The 16,355-nt window shown below is 65.9% G+C and overlaps 2 protein-coding genes across 8 annotated transcripts; one reads left to right on the forward strand and one right to left on the reverse strand.

Annotated features, from left to right (window-relative positions):
* Positions 1 to 1,227: 1,227 nt before the first annotated feature.
* Positions 1,228 to 10,099, forward strand: HMGA1 (high mobility group AT-hook 1). Of its 5 annotated transcripts, none has more exons than XM_076357895.1 (6): positions 1,228 to 1,328; positions 1,572 to 1,767; positions 6,792 to 6,897; positions 7,776 to 7,859; positions 8,324 to 8,374; positions 9,750 to 10,099. In XM_076357895.1, the coding sequence occupies exons 3-6, from the start codon at positions 6,796 to 6,798 to the stop codon at positions 9,804 to 9,806; spliced, it is 294 nt and encodes a 97-aa protein (XP_076214010.1). In that variant the 5' UTR covers positions 1,228 to 1,328; positions 1,572 to 1,767; positions 6,792 to 6,795; the 3' UTR covers positions 9,807 to 10,099. The 5 variants fall into 5 exon arrangements, with proteins under 5 accessions (XP_076214010.1, XP_076214012.1, XP_076214013.1 ...); XM_076357897.1 differs by having other exon boundaries at positions 9,753 to 10,099; XM_076357898.1 differs by having other exon boundaries at positions 7,779 to 7,859.
* Positions 10,100 to 11,363: 1,264 nt separating this feature from the next.
* Positions 11,364 to 14,264, reverse strand: SMIM29 (small integral membrane protein 29). Of its 3 annotated transcripts, none has more exons than XM_076358125.1 (5): positions 14,099 to 14,264; positions 12,550 to 12,722; positions 12,432 to 12,457; positions 12,236 to 12,341; positions 11,364 to 11,809 (listed from the first exon to the last, which is right to left on the reverse strand). In XM_076358125.1, exons 2-5 carry the CDS (start codon positions 12,658 to 12,660, stop codon positions 11,747 to 11,749), a joined length of 306 nt encoding a protein of 101 aa, XP_076214240.1. In that variant the 5' UTR covers positions 12,661 to 12,722; positions 14,099 to 14,264; the 3' UTR covers positions 11,364 to 11,746. The 3 variants fall into 3 exon arrangements, with proteins under 3 accessions (XP_076214240.1, XP_076214239.1, XP_076214242.1); XM_076358124.1 differs by lacking the exon at positions 14,099 to 14,264 and adding an exon at positions 13,364 to 13,395; XM_076358127.1 differs by lacking the exon at positions 14,099 to 14,264 and adding an exon at positions 12,842 to 12,914.
* Positions 14,265 to 16,355: the final 2,091 nt, after the last annotated feature.

Consider the following 16,355-nt stretch of genomic DNA (forward strand, 5'->3'; position numbering starts at 1 on the left):
GGTGCCACAAGCCTTGCTCGGTTTGATTTGTTTCTTTTTACATCATAAATCTTCCCTGCTGAAGAAATTTTGCACGTGTAGATACTGATACTTCCAAGTTTCGCATTTTTAAAGGTGCTTTTTTTTAACAAAAACTTGCCTGAAACTTAAATCCAGCATTGGCCAGTCTAAAGTTCGGCTCCTAACTCCAGATTTCGACGCTTACTGTCAGGATGGTCGAAAGCACCTACATCAGAGTTTCCACAGGAGTTTGGGGGGATTTGGCACAGTCCCGTCACTGAGAGGATGCTGAGCTCTGGATTGCCTTGTATCCCATCAAAAAACCCACCATGAGATCCCAAACGCCTGCCATGCCTTGGAAAACATTGCCCCCGCCACAACGGGGCTCTGGGTTTTGGGGTACCTACCTGGAGAGCTGATCTCAGCTCTTATTCCAGACTGACCTAAACCACTTCCAAAACAGATCGCAGGAATTCAGAATGAAGCTCTTTTACTGCAGATCAAGCCCACCGTCCGCTTAAACCCCGGGAGATCCTCAGGGCCGCTCACCAGCTCCCGAAACCCCACCGTGCCGAGCCGTGCAGGACTCGCTTCCCCACCGGCCTCCCATTTCTGCAGCGGTGCTGCGATGAAAAATAAAATAAATACCCCAACAAAACCCAGCCGGCCCTGGGAGGCCCCGAGGACGGAGCACCCATTGCTGGTGCCTCCGGATGGGGACCGGAGGCTCTTTTGGGAGGGGGTTAAGCTGGCAGGGAGGCAGCAAAAGGAAAGAGCATCGTGCTTTGCCCGTTCGGTGCCGGACCCGGTGCGTGGCACAGCCCCGGCCGGTGCTTGCCCCCACGGCGATGCCAAACCCCTCCACGCCAGCCCAAAACACCGCTGCCCGCTCTGCGAGGAGGGGGCGAGCAGCCGGGGGTTCACCCAACGGCGGGGCCAGGTCGGGGGCATCGAGGGGTGCCCGCGCCCCCCGCACGGCCCCAGCCAGGAGCATCCCTGGAGCATCCCGGGGCGGGGGGGGGGGGTGTGTGTGTCTCCATCGTCTCCCAGCGCTGCCTCCATCTGCCCCCGGGGGGATCCTCCGCCGGCCCCGGGGCTCGGGGCGGGCTGGGGGGGGGGGGGGGGGGGCCGCAGCCGCCGCCCGCCCGCCGCAGCCCTTTGAACGGACCTATCGCTCCCGGCCCCGCCGCCGCCCGCCCCCGCCGGCCGTGATGCAGCCCGGCTCCTCCTCTCCCCGCTCCGCAAGGGCTGGAAGCTCCCCTTAGCCTGTTTGCCCTTATTTAATTTCGAGTGTGATTTTGCTATTTTTAGCAGCTGGATCCCCTCCAGTAAGGCTGGGAGCTCGCTCCTTCCCCCCCTCCCTTTCTCCCCCCCCCTTTCCTTTTTTTTTTATTCCCCCCCCCCCCCCCCTCGCTCCCTGCAAATGATTTTGACCCAGCTTCCTTCCTCCTGGAGCAATTTTTTTTTTTTCCTCTCTCTCTCTTTATTATTTATATAAATAAGAGGGGGGCCTGGCTGGGCTGTGGATGCGTGTGCGAGTCGCAGCCTCTCTCTCTGCCTTCTCCTTTCAGATCCGCATTTGCGAGCAGCAGCAGCAGCAGCAGCAGCAGCCGCCGCCGCCGCCGGGAGCGGGGAGGGGGGGGTTTAATTCGCTTCACAACACAGACACGCCAGGAAAAAAAAAAAAACAAACAAAAAAACCCCAAAAAACCAAACCACCACCCAAAAAACCCACCCCAAGCACCCAGCTCCGAGATCAAGCTGACTGTGAGTGCCGGCCTTCCTCTTTCCTTTCTGCTCCGGGGGGTGCGGGGGAGGGCCGGGGGGTGCTGGGGGGGACCCGGGGCTCTGCTTCCCCCCCCCCCCCTCCCCGCATGCTGTGCACGATCGCCCCCGGTTCGCTCTGTATTTGCAAGGACGCGTGCGGGCGTGCGGCGGGCCGGCTCTGCAATGCCTCTCTTTATTATTCTTATTATTAATTATTGTTATTAATAGGGTGATGCACCTGGCGGGGCTTCCCGGGCCGTGGGGAGGGGGGGCCGGGGGTCCCCGGCGCCGGTCGTTCCCGGCGCGGCGGGACTTTTCCTCCACTTACTCGGTTTCGGGGGATGCAAACGCCCCGCACAGCCCGGGGGGGTCCGCACGGCCCCGGGGTGCAGCCCCCGCCCCGGCCGCCGGCACCGGGCACCCCCCGTGCCCGGGCTCGCAGGGTGCGTGGGGGCCGGTGCAAGGTGCGTGGGGGTCGGTGTAGGGTGCGGTGGGATCGGGACCGTGCTCGGGAACGGGACCGTGCAAGGTGCGTGGGGCCGCGGCCGGTGCATGGGCGTGGGATCGGGACCCGGGCGTGGGGCCGGGCCGGTGCAAGGTGCGTGGGGCCGGTGCGAGGGGCCAGGCCAAGCCCGGCTCAAGGCGGGGGGGGGGACGGGGGACACACGACACACGCACAGGTCGGTGCGAAGTTGCAGTGCTGGGGCTCAGCAGCCCCCCCCCCCCGGACAGTGCCCACGCTGCTCCCCGCTGCGAGACCGTGGGGCCCCGCACCCCCCAGCCCCTGCACCCAGCCCTTCCCCGGCGGGGGGGGGGGGAGATGCCACACAGGGCTGGCTCCACCCGGGGTTTTATTATACCCCGCAGGACAGGGGCTTCACAAAGCGTGTGATGGTGCCCTTCCTGCCTCTTTTCTTTCTCCCCCACCTCCCTCCTTCCTTTCTTTTATCACTTCCTTTTATTATGCATGCCCAGGAAGGAAGGGGGGGTGGACTTTCCTTAATAGCAGGCCTGGGGGGGGCTTCAAAGCAGCCCCGTGGAGGGCTTGTCCTAATGAGGAGCCGCGCACATCCCTTCCCAGCCCTCGCACCCCTGCCGAACAGGCTCTTCAACTTCTGCTCCACTATTTCTTCCCCTCCTCCCTCTCCCGTCCTCCCTCTGCCAGGAGGTGCGGCCAGGATCCCTCCCCGGCTGCAATCAGGCTAGATTTCCTGGGCGTGAAGAGATTTTTTTTTTTTTTTTTTTTTAAGATCTAAGCCACCGCCTGTCTCCCTGCTTCTCCTGGGCTGGTTTGTTTAATCTAAGAGTAGGTGGCAGGAGCGGGGGATTTACGGGGTTATTTGCATGGAGCGGTGTAAGCCAGCGCGGGTGGGTGGGGGAAGGCAGGAGCAGGCCCAGGGGCAGCCAGGAGCATCGCTCCGAGGGGCCAGGTTGCCTCTTTTGCAACCCAACCGTCGCTTGTGCAAGAGGTGGCTGCTGAGAACGGCCCAGCTCGTGTCCTGGAGCAGAGGGAGCCGATGGGGCTGGGGGAGGAGAGTCCGGCAGCTCACCATCCATAGGGATGGAGAGGGGAGGAGTTTTTCATCCCCCAACTCCATCGATCGAGAGGCAGATGTGGTCCCTCCACCTGCAAACCTTGCAGAGATTTATCCCTCCCAGCCTTGGGGAGCCCGGCAGTCCCCTGCCTTCGCCTCCGACTGATTCCTCCCTGCGTGGAAAGGCTTCCCTCTTAGCTGCTTCCTTCCCTCCATGGCAACACAGCTGCTCCCTCCCTCCTATACGGCTTTGATGCACGTGAGCGGGACCAGAGCTGCTTCCCGCGGTGTGCCCAGCACCATCCCGCAGGCCCGGGGTGCAGCCGGGGGCCAGGCAGGTGCCGCCAAGCCGGGGAGCATCGCGCCGAGCCGGAGCCGCTCTCGGGAAGAGGGGTGTTGGCTGGGAAGGTGCTGGGGTGGGAGAGCATCCCCTGTTTCCCACCCCAGCATCCTCCTCCTCATCCCCCTCTGCCGGAGCAGGGCATGAAGCCCTCGGTCCCCCAGGGTGGTTTCAGCTCTGGAGCCCTGGGGAGAGCTTGGAGGTGGCGGAGGGACGGGTGGGATGTGCACGTACTTTCCCCAGCACCAACAACTTTGCAGCGGCAGGCTCTGCCTCAGGGGGCCGTACCCGGTGGCATCCCCATGGCAGGGAGGGTCCTCTCAGCATCCCTGGCCGGAGCTGCCACGTGGGGCCCATGCCCGTCCCCGGCCGGGTGGAGGAGAGCGTGGCAGGGTGGGGGCCATACTGGGCCCATCTGTTTCCAGCTACGGGAGAGGGTACGGCACGGCTCGGAGGCTGCGTTTCCTCTGACAAAGATTGACTTAAAAAGAGACAAACGCGCCCCAGCCCCCGGTCAGCCGGCCGGCGTTTTTCTTTCCTAAATCTAAACCATACTTTTTTTTTTTTTTCTAAGAGACTCCTTGAAGGGCTCTGGGATGCTGTGAGTAATATTTTCGGGGTGTTTACACGACAGCATGGTTTCTGTCTCAAAAAAAAAAAAAAATCCGAGGGTGGTTTTTGTTGTTGTTTTGCACTCGTGAGTCACTTCCAGAGGGGAGCGGGAGCTGACGCGTGTTTTTTAAAAAGCCTCGAAGGTCTGAGCGTGGCTCCTTGCACCGCACGTCTCACCCGTGCCTGCTCCAGCCGCCCCGATGAGGCTCAGCACCCCGGCTGCCCCCCGCTGCCCAGCTTTCCCTGGTAGCGCTGTCCCGGCTGCTCTAACACCACCCAAATTGAAACCAGTTGCTCAAAACTAAGAGGTATTAACCCTGTAGGCAGAGGCAGGGGGAGTGCCTCCGTCTTTGCTCGCAGACCAGGCGCACAACCTTGTACCTGCAGGAGAAGCCATGCTGGGTGGCTGCCGCGCTCCGGAGACGTGGGCAGGGCCCAGGGCAGGGATGCAGGGGACCGTCCCCAGAGGCAGAGGTGGCCCGGTGGGGTTGCAGCGCCCAGCCCAAAGCAACGCCGCAATTTTCTAGCCAAGCGTCCTAGGCAGCTCCAAGCCTTGCGCTTACAGGCAGTGAGACCGGGACGCTGCTCTCACGGCCCTATTTCTGCTGGGAAACATCACGTCACCGCTCTGAGCAGGTGCCCCCCCTCTGCATGGCCATGGTCACCCAACCGAGGAGCAGAGCAGGTGCCCTGCGCTCGGGGTCACCGGTAAGCGCCGGGGCTGTGGTAGCAATCCTGTTCCCTTCCAGTCCGGAGCCCATCCTCTTGGCTCCTGGGCTGGGAGCTGGGTGTGGAACCAGCCCCATGGCTCTGGAAAAGCAGGTTTTCCCTACACCCCCGGGGAAGCATCGAGGTGGAGAGGGGAAGATGGAGCTTTTTCCTCTGTGAGATTTCCCCATGAGCGAGGAAAGCCATCCAGCCCTTTGGGATATGCACAGGGGAGGGGACAACCCAGCGTCCCTAGGAGACGTGCCGGGTGGTGCCCGTCCCTAAACCCAGCCGGGGTGGCAGGAGCAGGGTCAGGGGTGCAGCATCCCGCCCTGGGTGCAGGGGTGCCAAGGCAGGGTGGGGGGAGCAGGGCTGCGGGAGCCTGCACCACCCTTCCAGGGCCCTGGGACCCCCGTGGGGAGGCCCCCAGTGCCGTGCCACCGCTCGTCCTGTTCCAACTTGCCAGTGCCAGCAGCGTGTCTGGGATTTCAAGGACCCCAGATTAAATCTGGAGCCATTCTCCTCCTTTTGGGGAAAGGGGACGGGCTCTGGGGGAAGGGCTGGCCAAGCTGCTGCTCCCCAAATGCCTGCTGGGGACCCCAGGAGCTGCCTTAGCACCGGGGCACTGGCTAATTCAGCGGGGTGTCTGTGCCGTGGGCTTGGGGCAGGATCCTGCCTGGCAGCCGGTTCGTTTTGCTCCCCAGCCGGTGATGCAGGTTGCAGGTTGCATCCCCGGGAGGGATGCAGCTGCAAACCCACCCTGGGGGAAGGCAGGGAGGAGGGACAGGTGAGATGGGGAGGTCTGAGCACCCAGAGCCTCACCCAGCCGGGGTGAGAGGAGCAGCCGCCACGTGGGGCTGGTCATTAGGGCCACGAGAGTGGGGAGTGGCACTGGGGACCCATTACCAGAGTCCGGCCCTGCAGCCTCAGACACATTGCTCCATCCCCGTGCGTCGGTGCTGGCCTGGGCTCATTGCACCAGGGCATCGCAGCAGGGCACCGGCGGGGAGCGGCTGTGCGAGGGGACGTGCAGCAGGGACCGGCGCAGGCCAAAGGTCTGTTTGCAGAAGGGACACGGGTGCAGCAGGGGCGGTTTTGCAGATACCGGCTTTGCAGCAGCGGGAGGAAGGGTCGTGCCTGCCCGAGGTGCTCTGCATTTCTGGGGCAGAAAATCCCTGCACCCCACGGCGTGGTGCTGCCGAATGGGCTTGGGGGGGTCAAAAAAATAGAAGCGGGGGTCTCTTCTAGGCATAGCTTTTTAGCAATGCTTTTGGTTTCTCCTCTGTGGGCCCTGCCAGCCCCAGCAGTGCCCTGGGCGCGGGCTGGTCCCCGCTGCACGCCAGGAGAGGAGCAGGATGCTGGCGAGCCTCCGGGAAGGGCTGGAGTAGGGCAGAAGCTGCTCATTTCAGCTCAATTTTAATTCTAAGAGGCATTCCAAGAGGGGGGACCCTGGTCCTTGTCACCTCCTGTCCTTGCTGATACCCCACCGGTCACCCCCATCCCCACAGAGGGGCCAGGTGGCAGCTGGGGGGGGGTCAAGCACCCTTACCTGGGCGGCAGGGGCATGGCCGCGGCCAGGCTAACCCCGCAGGAGGTTCCAGCAGCTCCGTTCGTCCCTCGCAGCCCCGTGAGTCACTTCTGCAGCCCCCAGCGCCCACCTGCCACCGGGGCGAGGGCTGGGGGGGAGCGGCACCGGCCAGGGCAAGGGCTGGGGGGAGCGGCACCAGCCAGGGCAAGGGCTGGGGGGAGCGGCACCAGCCAGCGTGGCAAGCCACCGCTGACCGACCTTTCTCCCCCCCCCTCCCGCTCCTCCTCACCACCGCTGGAAGGACGATGAGCGAATCCGGTGCCAAATCCAGCCAGCCCCTGGCCTCCAAGGGGGAGAAGGACGTGTCGGAGAAGAGGGGCCGGGGGCGGCCCAGGAAGAAGCCGCAGGTATGTGGGGTCCCCTGGGAGGAAGGGCTGGGGCGGGGGGGGGGCACCCCACTGGGCAGCTCCACCCGCTGTGATGCCCTGGGGGGCTGGACACCCCCAGGCTCCGGGGCAGCAAGAAACGCCCCCACTCACACCCCGGCAGCATCCCCCGGGCAGGGGATGGGGATGGCCACGGTGCAGCCCCCATTACCTCCCTTTGGGCAGCACCTCTCGGGTGCTCCCCGGCAGCAAATCCCTGCTGGGGGTCTTCACAGCCCCCCCAGCCCTGCAACACCCCAGAGCTCCTCCATGCCCAGAGAAGGGCTCGGGGCCTCCCCTTGCTCCTCCCCAGGCTGCAGCTGAACCTGCCTTTGCGGACAGGCTAATTAAAACCCCATTAGCAAAAGCTGCTCAGAGGGATAAGATGCTGCCGGTGCCTTTATAGTGCCAACCCCCCCCCCACACACACCCCCCGGGGCAGGTGGGGTTTGTGCACATCGTTTTCCCACAGAAAAGGCGATTTGACGCTTCCCCGACACTTTGCCAGGCAGCGGCACCGCCAGCGAGCCGGGGTCCGGGGCTGAGAAACCGGCGGGGACCGTCCGGCTAAGCCGAGCGATTAATGCCGGGGCGGGACAGGTCACGTACGTGCCCAGCTGAAGGACGCACAGGAGCCTCTGCCTGGCGCCTGATCGCCGATCCCAGTGCAACCAGTTCTCCCAGTGCTCCCAGTACCACGTGCAAGAGCATCCCTGCCCCAGCGGGGACTTCTGGGGAGAACGGGACTCCCAGCCCGGAGCATCCCGGGGTGCACGGCAGCACCGGGAGCCACTCCGGGCATGCATTCCCTCCCCGGGGACCCCCCCATCCACAGCAACCCCCCTCTGCTCTCCCTCCAGCAGGAGCCCAGCGAGGCCCCGACCCCCAAGAGACCCCGCGGACGGCCGAAGGGCAGTAAAAACAAGGCCACCCCGAAAGGCAGGGTAGGTGGCTGGGGACAGAGGCTGCTCCGGCCGAGCAGTTGTGCACTGGGACGACAGGTCCATTTTGAGCTCAATTCTAGATAATTCAGGGCAGATCTACCCCTGGGAGCAGGGGGCCTCAGTGCTGGCCCCCAGGGAAGGTGGGGGGGGGGGGAGCCGGGGACCGCATGTGTCAGCGTGTGGACACACGCGATAAACCTGTTTGCAAAACATGCGACTCACATCCTGCACCCACCTCGTGAGTCACGGGGCCGGGGCCGTCCCGGTGCTGGAAGCCGGTGGCGAGGGGGGCCGGGGGGGCCACCTGGGTACAGCAGTCCAGGAGATGCCACTGGAGTGATGAATTTGGCAGTTGTGGCTGGAGGAAGGGGAACGCCGCCCACCCCCCTCTCCCCCAGCAGCATCCCGGGGATGCGGGGACGGCCCCAGCCTGACCAAAAAACACCACCTTTTCTTTTGCTCAGAAAGCTGCAGTCACGCCAGGGAGAAAACCTCGAGGCCGACCGAAAAAATCGGTGAGTGGGCTTTTCCCTTCCTCCTCCATCCTGGCAGGGTGCTGGGCACTCTGGGGACACGGCAGCCCACCCCCCGGCTGTCCCCACAAGTGTGGGGTAGACGCTGCCGGGCTGGAGGAGAGCAGAGCGGCGAGCAAAAAGGGGACACGGAGTGGCACAGGGTGGGCTGCCGTGCCGTGCCCCAGTGCCGGCGCTGGGGGGGACTGAGCCGTCCTGGCTCCCCCACCTCCCCGCGGCCCTGGGAGCAGTGTGCGGGAGGCGGCTGGTCCTGCCTCAGTGGCACGCTGGCACACGCCTGCCCGGGCACCCGCTGCGTCACCGGCGCGGCATTCCTGCAGCCTGCGTGCGCAGCAACACACCCCCCCCGCCTCCCCGTGCACTACAGCCACCCTCTTACTTTGTGCTTTCCCTCCTCCGTTTCATTTTTTCCCCCCTCTCCCCTTTTCCCCCCCTCGGTTTGCAGCTCCACGGGAGCTCAGGTGGCTGCCGGGCACCCACGAGCATCACCTGGACAGTTGGGAGCAGGTTTCATCTCCCTTCCCGGCATGCACATCCCGCTGTCCCCAGCCCCGGGCCGCATCCCCATGCCCAGGAGCTGCCACCAGGCACCGGGACACAAAGAGCCACCCATGAGCATCCTCAGGCTAAGGCTGCTCTGCCCCATGTGGGGTTTTGCCCCTTTTCCCACTTAAATTCCTTGCGGAGGGTGAGGGGCTGTGACCAGCCGGGGCTGCAAACCAGGGGATCGCATCCTGGGGGGTCTCCTGCACCGGTGTCACAGCACCAGGGGCTGTTTCGGGGACCCCAGGGCGGGGAGCGGGTTCAGCAGGGTGGGACCAAGCCCGTCCCAAGCCGGCGGGGCCGTGCCGTGGACGCCGTGTCCCACTTGGCAGCCGCCGGCCACGGTGGCTTTTTTATGAATGAAGCGGGAGGAAGCGGGGGCCGGCGCTGACTCACGCTCACACTCAGCCCTGACTCACCGCCGCGTGCGGGGCCACGATGCTCACGGCCGCCCGCCGCAGCGTGCGGGGCCGGACACGGACACCCGGGTCCTGCCACCACCGGCACCCCCCTGGTGGCAACTGGGGACACGGCAGCGGCGCTGGGGACCGCAGTCTCACACTTGCAGGGTGTGCGTGCACCCAGGGCGTGCGACTCCTCGCTGTGAGCCCACCCGGGGGGGGGGTTTACCTGGGATTTGACCTGTAACGGTTAAACCCAGAGCAAGGGCCAGTCCCCAAATCCAGGAGGGTGCTGGTGCCTCAGTTTCCCTCTTTGCACGAGGCGTGCAATGCCCGGTCAGCCCTTCATCCAGGGACGGAGGGGGGTGTCTGCAGCCCCTGGCACCCCCCGACCACACTCCCTTGCCTCGCAGCAGCAGGACGAGGAGGAGGTGAACATTTCCCAGGAATCATCCGAGGAGGAGCAGTGAAACCTCCCGAACCGGCGCTACCTCATCGCCCGACGGTCCCGCGTCCTCGGCGGCCGGGGGAGAGGGACGGGGAGAAACCCACTGCGCCGCCCTGGCTTTTTCCTCCTCCCTCCTCTGCTCCTTCCTCACCCTCAGACAACGGCAGCACTGGAAAATGGCCCAACCCAGGCAGCCCCCGCAGCCCCCCGCCCGGGGAGGGGGGGGGGCACCCGCCCCGGCTTCCCCCACTCCCCAGCGCTGGGTGTCGGGGCAGCCCCACTGGAAACGGGGTGCCTGGCAGAGAGCTGGGGCTGGGACCCCCCACCTTTGCTGCCCCCCCCCCCCCCCCCCCCCCCCAGTGCAGCGACCTCACCCATCCAAAGCGGGTGCTGGTTGCCCCCCCCCCCAGCACCGGGCTTTGCCCCGGGGCCTCTGCAGGGAAGAGACGGGGCGGGGGGGCTCAGCAAAGGCGAGACCCCCCCCAAATGCATTAGACCTTTGCTCTGGCCTGCTGCTACCCCGGGGCAAACCCCTCTTGTACGCCCCCCCCCGCCCCAGTCCCGGGCGACTGCACTGTGTGTGGGAGAGCAGCTCCCGCAGTGATGTCGGGGCTCGGTGCCCGTCCCCGGGGGTGCCCGTCCCCGGGGGTGCCCGAGTGGGGCCGGCTCGGGGCAGCCCTTTCCTCATAGGTTCTGGTATATATATATATATATATTTTTTTTTTAGTACTTTTTTTTTTTTTTCCTTTCATTCACAACTACCTCTGGATATTTAAGTTCCACTCTCTGAACTCACAGACGTGCTGCTGCTGTGCCGGCTGCCGGGGCATCGTTGGCTCGGTGTTTCGTTTTTCAGGGTGTCGCTGGGGGCCATGGGGTATTTTTTTTCCCTCCCCTTTTTTGGGCTTTTTTTAAAAATTGTTATTTTAAGGTCTAGGTTGCTCTGCTGTTCCAAGGGATAGAGGCTGGCGGGGCGGTGAGATGGGGGGACCGTGGGATGCTTCCCCCCGCCGTGCCGCCCCCCACACAACGGCTGCAGCGGGACCGGAGGTCGGTGCCGGGCAGCCCCGGCAGGAGAAAATTGGGGTTTGGTTTGGTTTTTTTTCTTCATTTGGTCCACCGTTAACGACCTTTTGGTTTCCTATTTGCAGTTACTTGAATAAAACATTTTATGGATGTTTGATGCCTCTGCCCTGGACTCTGGCTGGGGTTCAGCCCCCGGGAGCGGGGTGGGAGCTGGTTTTCTCCATGCAGGGAGAGCCCGCGGGCACGGAGCGGCCGCTCCGCACGGTACCTTCTCAGCAGGGACATCCGTGATGGTGCCAGCCATCCAGCCATCCTCCGTGGGGACGGACGGGAGCTGCCGACGGAAACAGAAACAGGCAAAACCCTGCCGCCCCCCCACCAAACTCCCGTCCTCGATGCCTTTTTATTGCCAAACCGCGTCACGACGCTGCCGAGGCAGGGACGTGTGATGCTGACACCCCCCCACCCCGCCGACGTCGGGCTGGCCCACGGGCCGGCAGCGCTTGTGCCGCTGAAAACCCTCCCTGCCCGACGCGGGAGGCTCTCGGCCGAATGCAGAGAAACACGTTTATTTGCTCTCACACGCGCTGCGCTGCTCCTCTGCGTCCTGCCCTCCACACCCAGCAAAGCCCCGGAGCCCGGCTGCTCCCCTGCCAGAGTGCCAGCCCTGGCCGTCCTGCTCGGTGCATTTTAAGGGGCTGTCGGGGCGGTTCAAGCAAAAAAACCGGCAAAAATAGGTGCTGAGGTGGGAGATAACCCGTTATCGTCAGTGCTCACAACGTGGGATCGCTCTCAGGCAGCGGCCGCCGGCATCTCCACCCTACCGCGGGCGCATCCTGCCCTTCCCGGCGGACTGCGAAGGCAGCAGCGCGGGTGCTGACACCGTCCTCCCTTGCCTCCTGCGGGCAGGATTCGGTCCCAGCTCTCCGGGCAGCATCAGGCCTTCCAGTCCCCGCGCAGGGGCCGATGGGGCGAGGGCCTCCCCCAGCCGGTCACCACCTGCAACAGAGAGCGCGCCCTCAGCACGGCGGGTGGCCCCAGCCCAGACCCCCGCCGGTGCCAAGCAGGGGGGCAAAGCAACCCCGAACAGCACCAGCGCGGGTGGAGAAGCCCCGGGCTCGCAGGCACCGGCTGCGCAGCCCAACCCTCCCCAAAACCTCTGGGTTATACCCAAACCCTCGCCAGGCTGCCAGAGCCCGGTGCTCCCTTGGGGCAGGCTGGCCCCGTGGGCTCCCACCCAGGCTCAGCAGCCCCCGTGGGCCCCCTAACTTGGTGCTGCTTAACGCTAATTTTTCATGCAAAAAATAGAGAAACGGCAATTCCCGGCAGCACCGTGCGTGGCCGGTGAGCGACCCACGCAGCCACCCCGCCTGTACCCGGCTCCGAAACCGAATTCCCGTCCCTGAAACGCAGCGGCTCACCCACCCGGGCATCCTCCGCCTCCACCAGCAGCTCCTGCTCGGACTCCTGCAGCTCCTCGGCCGGGTCGTAGCTGTACATGGGCAGCAGCCGGTGGCGCAGGCGGTCAAACCTGGCAGGGGGAGAGCGGCTGAGCGGTGACCGGTCCCACAGCCCCCCCACACCCCCCCCCCCAAACCCAGCCCCAGACCCCCACGCTCACCTCCGCTTCTTCTGAACGTACATCACCTGCAAGGAGAGCGGGGGAAGGCGTGAGCGGGCGCGGGGCTCGGGACGGTGTCTCGCCCCCCCCCCGACCCCGGCCCTCCCCACCCACTCACCGCGGCCAGGATGGCACCGAGGAGGGTGACGAGGAGGAAGGGTCCTAGGACGTAGCCCACCAGCGAGTCGCCCGCCGCGCCCGGGGCCGTGGGGGCCGTGGCGTTGCTCATGGCCCGGCGCCAGCTCCTCTCCGCATGGGGACGCGAGTGTCCGGCCCCGCCGGACGGGACGTCTGCGAACCCACAACCGCCCCGGTAATTAATAACCCACCGCCCCGGTAATTAATAACCCACCGCCCCGGTAATTAACCCCTGGGGCCTGGCAGGAACCGCGGGGGACCCGTACACGCACCCCGGCCGGGAGGATGCTCCCCGGGAGACGGGCACCCCCGGGAGGCGGCAAAGGGGTGCTCAGAGCCCGGGGAGCCCCACTCGGGGCCGGGGGCGGCCGGCGTGGGGGGGGGGTCCCCCCCGCACCGCAGAGCCGGGGTCGGGGCGGGGGGGGGGGGGGGGGGGGGGGTCCGCATGCACGACGAGGAGGACCGGGGCGGGGGGGGGGAGAGGCCAAGCGGGGCGAGTGCCGGCTGCACCCCCGCACCAGGCTCCGCACCCCCCCCCCCCCCCCCAACAGCCCCACGCGGGACGCTCCGCCCGCGCGGCGCCGCAGCCCCCTGCACCCCCCTCCCTAATTCCGGCCGCGCACCGGCCCCCCCCCGCTGCATTCCCGGCCCCCCCCCGCTGCATTCCCCTCCCTCCCCGCTGCATCCCCCTCCCCCCCCCCCGTTCCTCCCGTGTCCCGCTGCACCCACGCCGCCCCCCCCCACCCCCCCGCGCATCCCCGCGCGCGGCCCGGCCCCGCCCCGCCCCGCCCCACCTGCGCGCGCCGCGCACCGCCCGCACCCGGAACCCGCGCAGCTCGTGATGGAGGGGCGGGGCAGAGGGGCGGGGGGGAATGGGCGGGGCTTGGGGCGGGGCGGTGGCGGCGAGGGGCCGGCAGGGGGCAGCAGAGACCGGGTCGGGGGGGAGGGGGGGGGGGAGGAGGGGGAGGAGAAAAGGGAAAAAGGGGGGAGGGGAGGAGAAAAAGGGGAGAAAGGGAAAGAAAAGGGCAAAGAGAAATCGGAAAATGGAAAAATGGAAAACAGGGGAAGGGAAGAAGGAGAAAAACCGGGGAAAAAAGAGAAAAAGGAGGGAAGGGACACGGGGGGGGCACAGGGAGGGGCGGAGGGGCGAGCAGCCGGGTGGACGGACAGATGGAAGGATGGAGGGAGGGATGGGGGGACGGGGGGGTCCACGCCCGGACAGGTGGGTGCACACCTGGGGGCACCCAGGTGGGTGAAAAGAGAAGGCAGACAGAAGGAGGGGTGGGCGGATGGACGGACAGACGGACGGACGGACAGAGGGAGGGGTGGGCGGATGGACGGACAGACAGACGGATGGACAGAGGGAGGGGTGGGCGGATGGACGGACAGACGGACGGACAGAGGGAGGGGTGGGCGGATGGACGGACGGACAGACAGACGGACGGAGGGAGGGGTGGGCGGATGGACGGACAGACAGACGGACGGACAGAGGGAGGGGTGGGCGGGTGGACGGACACACGGGTACGCACCAGGGTGGGTAGGTGCGTCCCTGCACCATTAGTTGGGTGGATGGACGGATGGACGGACGGACAGAGGCGTGGGCACAGGGTGAGACGACAGACCCCCGGGGCCGGGGGAGGCCGGGGTCCCGGCGGGTGCGGGCGCACGGGCTGGCCGGGCAGGGTCACCCCTGGCGGGGGCTGCCGTGGGTCCCCTCCCTGGCCGGGGGCTCACGCTGCGGCTGATCCCCCTGGGGCCGGAGCCGCAGGGACCCCGGGAGCCCAGGCGGGGGCTGTCGCGGAGCCGGTGGTGCCACCCACGGTGGAGCCCCAGGGCGGTGGCAGCATCCCAGCCCCGATCCCCGGCCGCGGGGCTAATCCGCTTTGCCCTCGCGGGGACCAGATGGCCCCGCTAAGTGGGTCAGGCAGGAGCAGGGGACGCTGGGGAGCGAGGAGCCCCGTTTTGCTTCCTGATAGCTACAAAAAATAATAATCGAGTGAAACGAGGTGGAAGAGAGGAGCCTGGAGATGGCGGTGCCGGGGGGACACGGCCCCCCCCGTGCCCGGGCTGGTGGTGGGACGGGGCTCGGTGCCACCGCAGAGCACCGAGAGCATCCTGCGCCGGCGGGGTGGCAGCGTCGGGGAAAAGCAGCTTCTGCTTTGCAGCCCCCGGGATGAACCTGTCCAGCGAGAAGCCAACCAGCCGCGCTAAACGGGGTCCTCCTCCTCCTCCTCCTCCTCCTCCTCCTCCATCTCCTCCCAGCCCGGCGCTGCCGTGCCGCGGCTAAAAATAAATGCGGCAATTTCTAGGAAAGTTCCTTGGAGAGAGCGAGCGGGAGCACACGGCCAGCTCAGCCCGGCTGGAGGAGCATGCGGGGTCCTGGGGGAAGCAGCGTGCCTTGGGAGCGGAGCAGGGGGGTCACCGAGCCCCCCTGCACTGCCAGAGGCAGCCCTGGACACTCGCAGTGTCCCCAAATCCCAGGTGAATATTTTTTCCCCATCCACCGCTGCCCAGAGCGTCTGGATGGGGAAAAAGGAGAGGCGAGGCTGGGGCGGTGCAGGGGCTGCTCATCCCTGGGGAAATCTCCCCCTTACTTGCCCCCCGGGTGGGGGAAGGATGCCGGGGGGCTGAGGGCAGCATCGCCACCAGTCCCGGGGACGTGGCACCTTTATGACCAGGGTGGGAGGGGGGAGGGTAAGCCGGGGGGGGGGAGCAAATTTTTGGCAGGCGACGAGAGCTGCGACACGGGGTATTTCTGCTCCAAAACCGGCTGTGAGAGACATCAGCTCCCTCCTCTCCGCTGCTCGGCCCCCAGCAGATAATTGGGGACAGCTTTGCTGAGCCGCTAAGCGCCTCTTTAAGCAGCTAAGGGCAAGTGGCTGGATTTCCAGCCAGAGCATCCCTCCGGCTGCTCACCCGGGGCGGGGGGGGGGGGGGGGAGCGCTGCCGCCCACCCCCGCGGGAGCAGAGCCCGCTCCGGCTCTGCCTCCCCACTCGCCCGCGAAGGCGTTAACTCCGCCATCAGCACGGATTCATTTTGCCCTCAGCTCCACGCCGCAGTCGCGAACATGGGGGTGTTGTGCACCAGCCGGTGTGTTTTCCCTCGTTGCAATAATGCGGTGCTGGGGGAGACCGGTTGCATTCAGATCCCAAAGGGAATTTGCAAAGGGCGGGGTAAGAGATGGATCTCCAACCCAGGACGCATTCGCTTTGCAGATAAACGCGAGAGCTCCCATGGCTGTATTTACAGCCTCGCTGCTGCGATCGGGCTGCACGCTAGTGGATCCTGCCCAGCATTTTGCTTCACATCCCAAAAGGAGGAGAAACCCCCACCCCGGCTGAGCGAGGGCCAGACCAGAGCCCTGGGAGTCGGGCAAAGCCGGTTCGCTCTTCCCCAGCCCCAAGGCAAATCTGCTGCACTGGGGCATCAGCAGAGCCCGGGCCCCAAGCTGGGGAGAAACGAGGGCGTTTGGGGTAACGCCCCCCCTCCGAGGGGCCGCGTCGGGCACCCGTGGGGTGGGAGCTGCCCCCGGCACACCCGGCTGCCCCTGCAGCCAGGCACAGCGCGGGGCAGAGGGATGCAGCAGCTCTCGCTGGAGCATGCGGAGGCTGAGGAAGGTGCCGAGTGGTCCCATCCTACCAGCGGTGAGGACAGCGGGACCCACCGAAAGCAGCCTGCTGCTATGCGAAGAGCCCTGTCCGCTCCCGGCACTGATCCCGAATCCTCTCCGACAGCCTCTGAGCATCTCCCGCTGCTCAGCCTCCACCGGGCAGGCAGGGAAGACA

This window comes from Aptenodytes patagonicus, chromosome 22 (assembly GCF_965638725.1).
Source record: "Aptenodytes patagonicus chromosome 22, bAptPat1.pri.cur, whole genome shotgun sequence".
NCBI classification, from domain to species: Eukaryota; Metazoa; Chordata; class Aves; order Sphenisciformes; family Spheniscidae; genus Aptenodytes; species Aptenodytes patagonicus.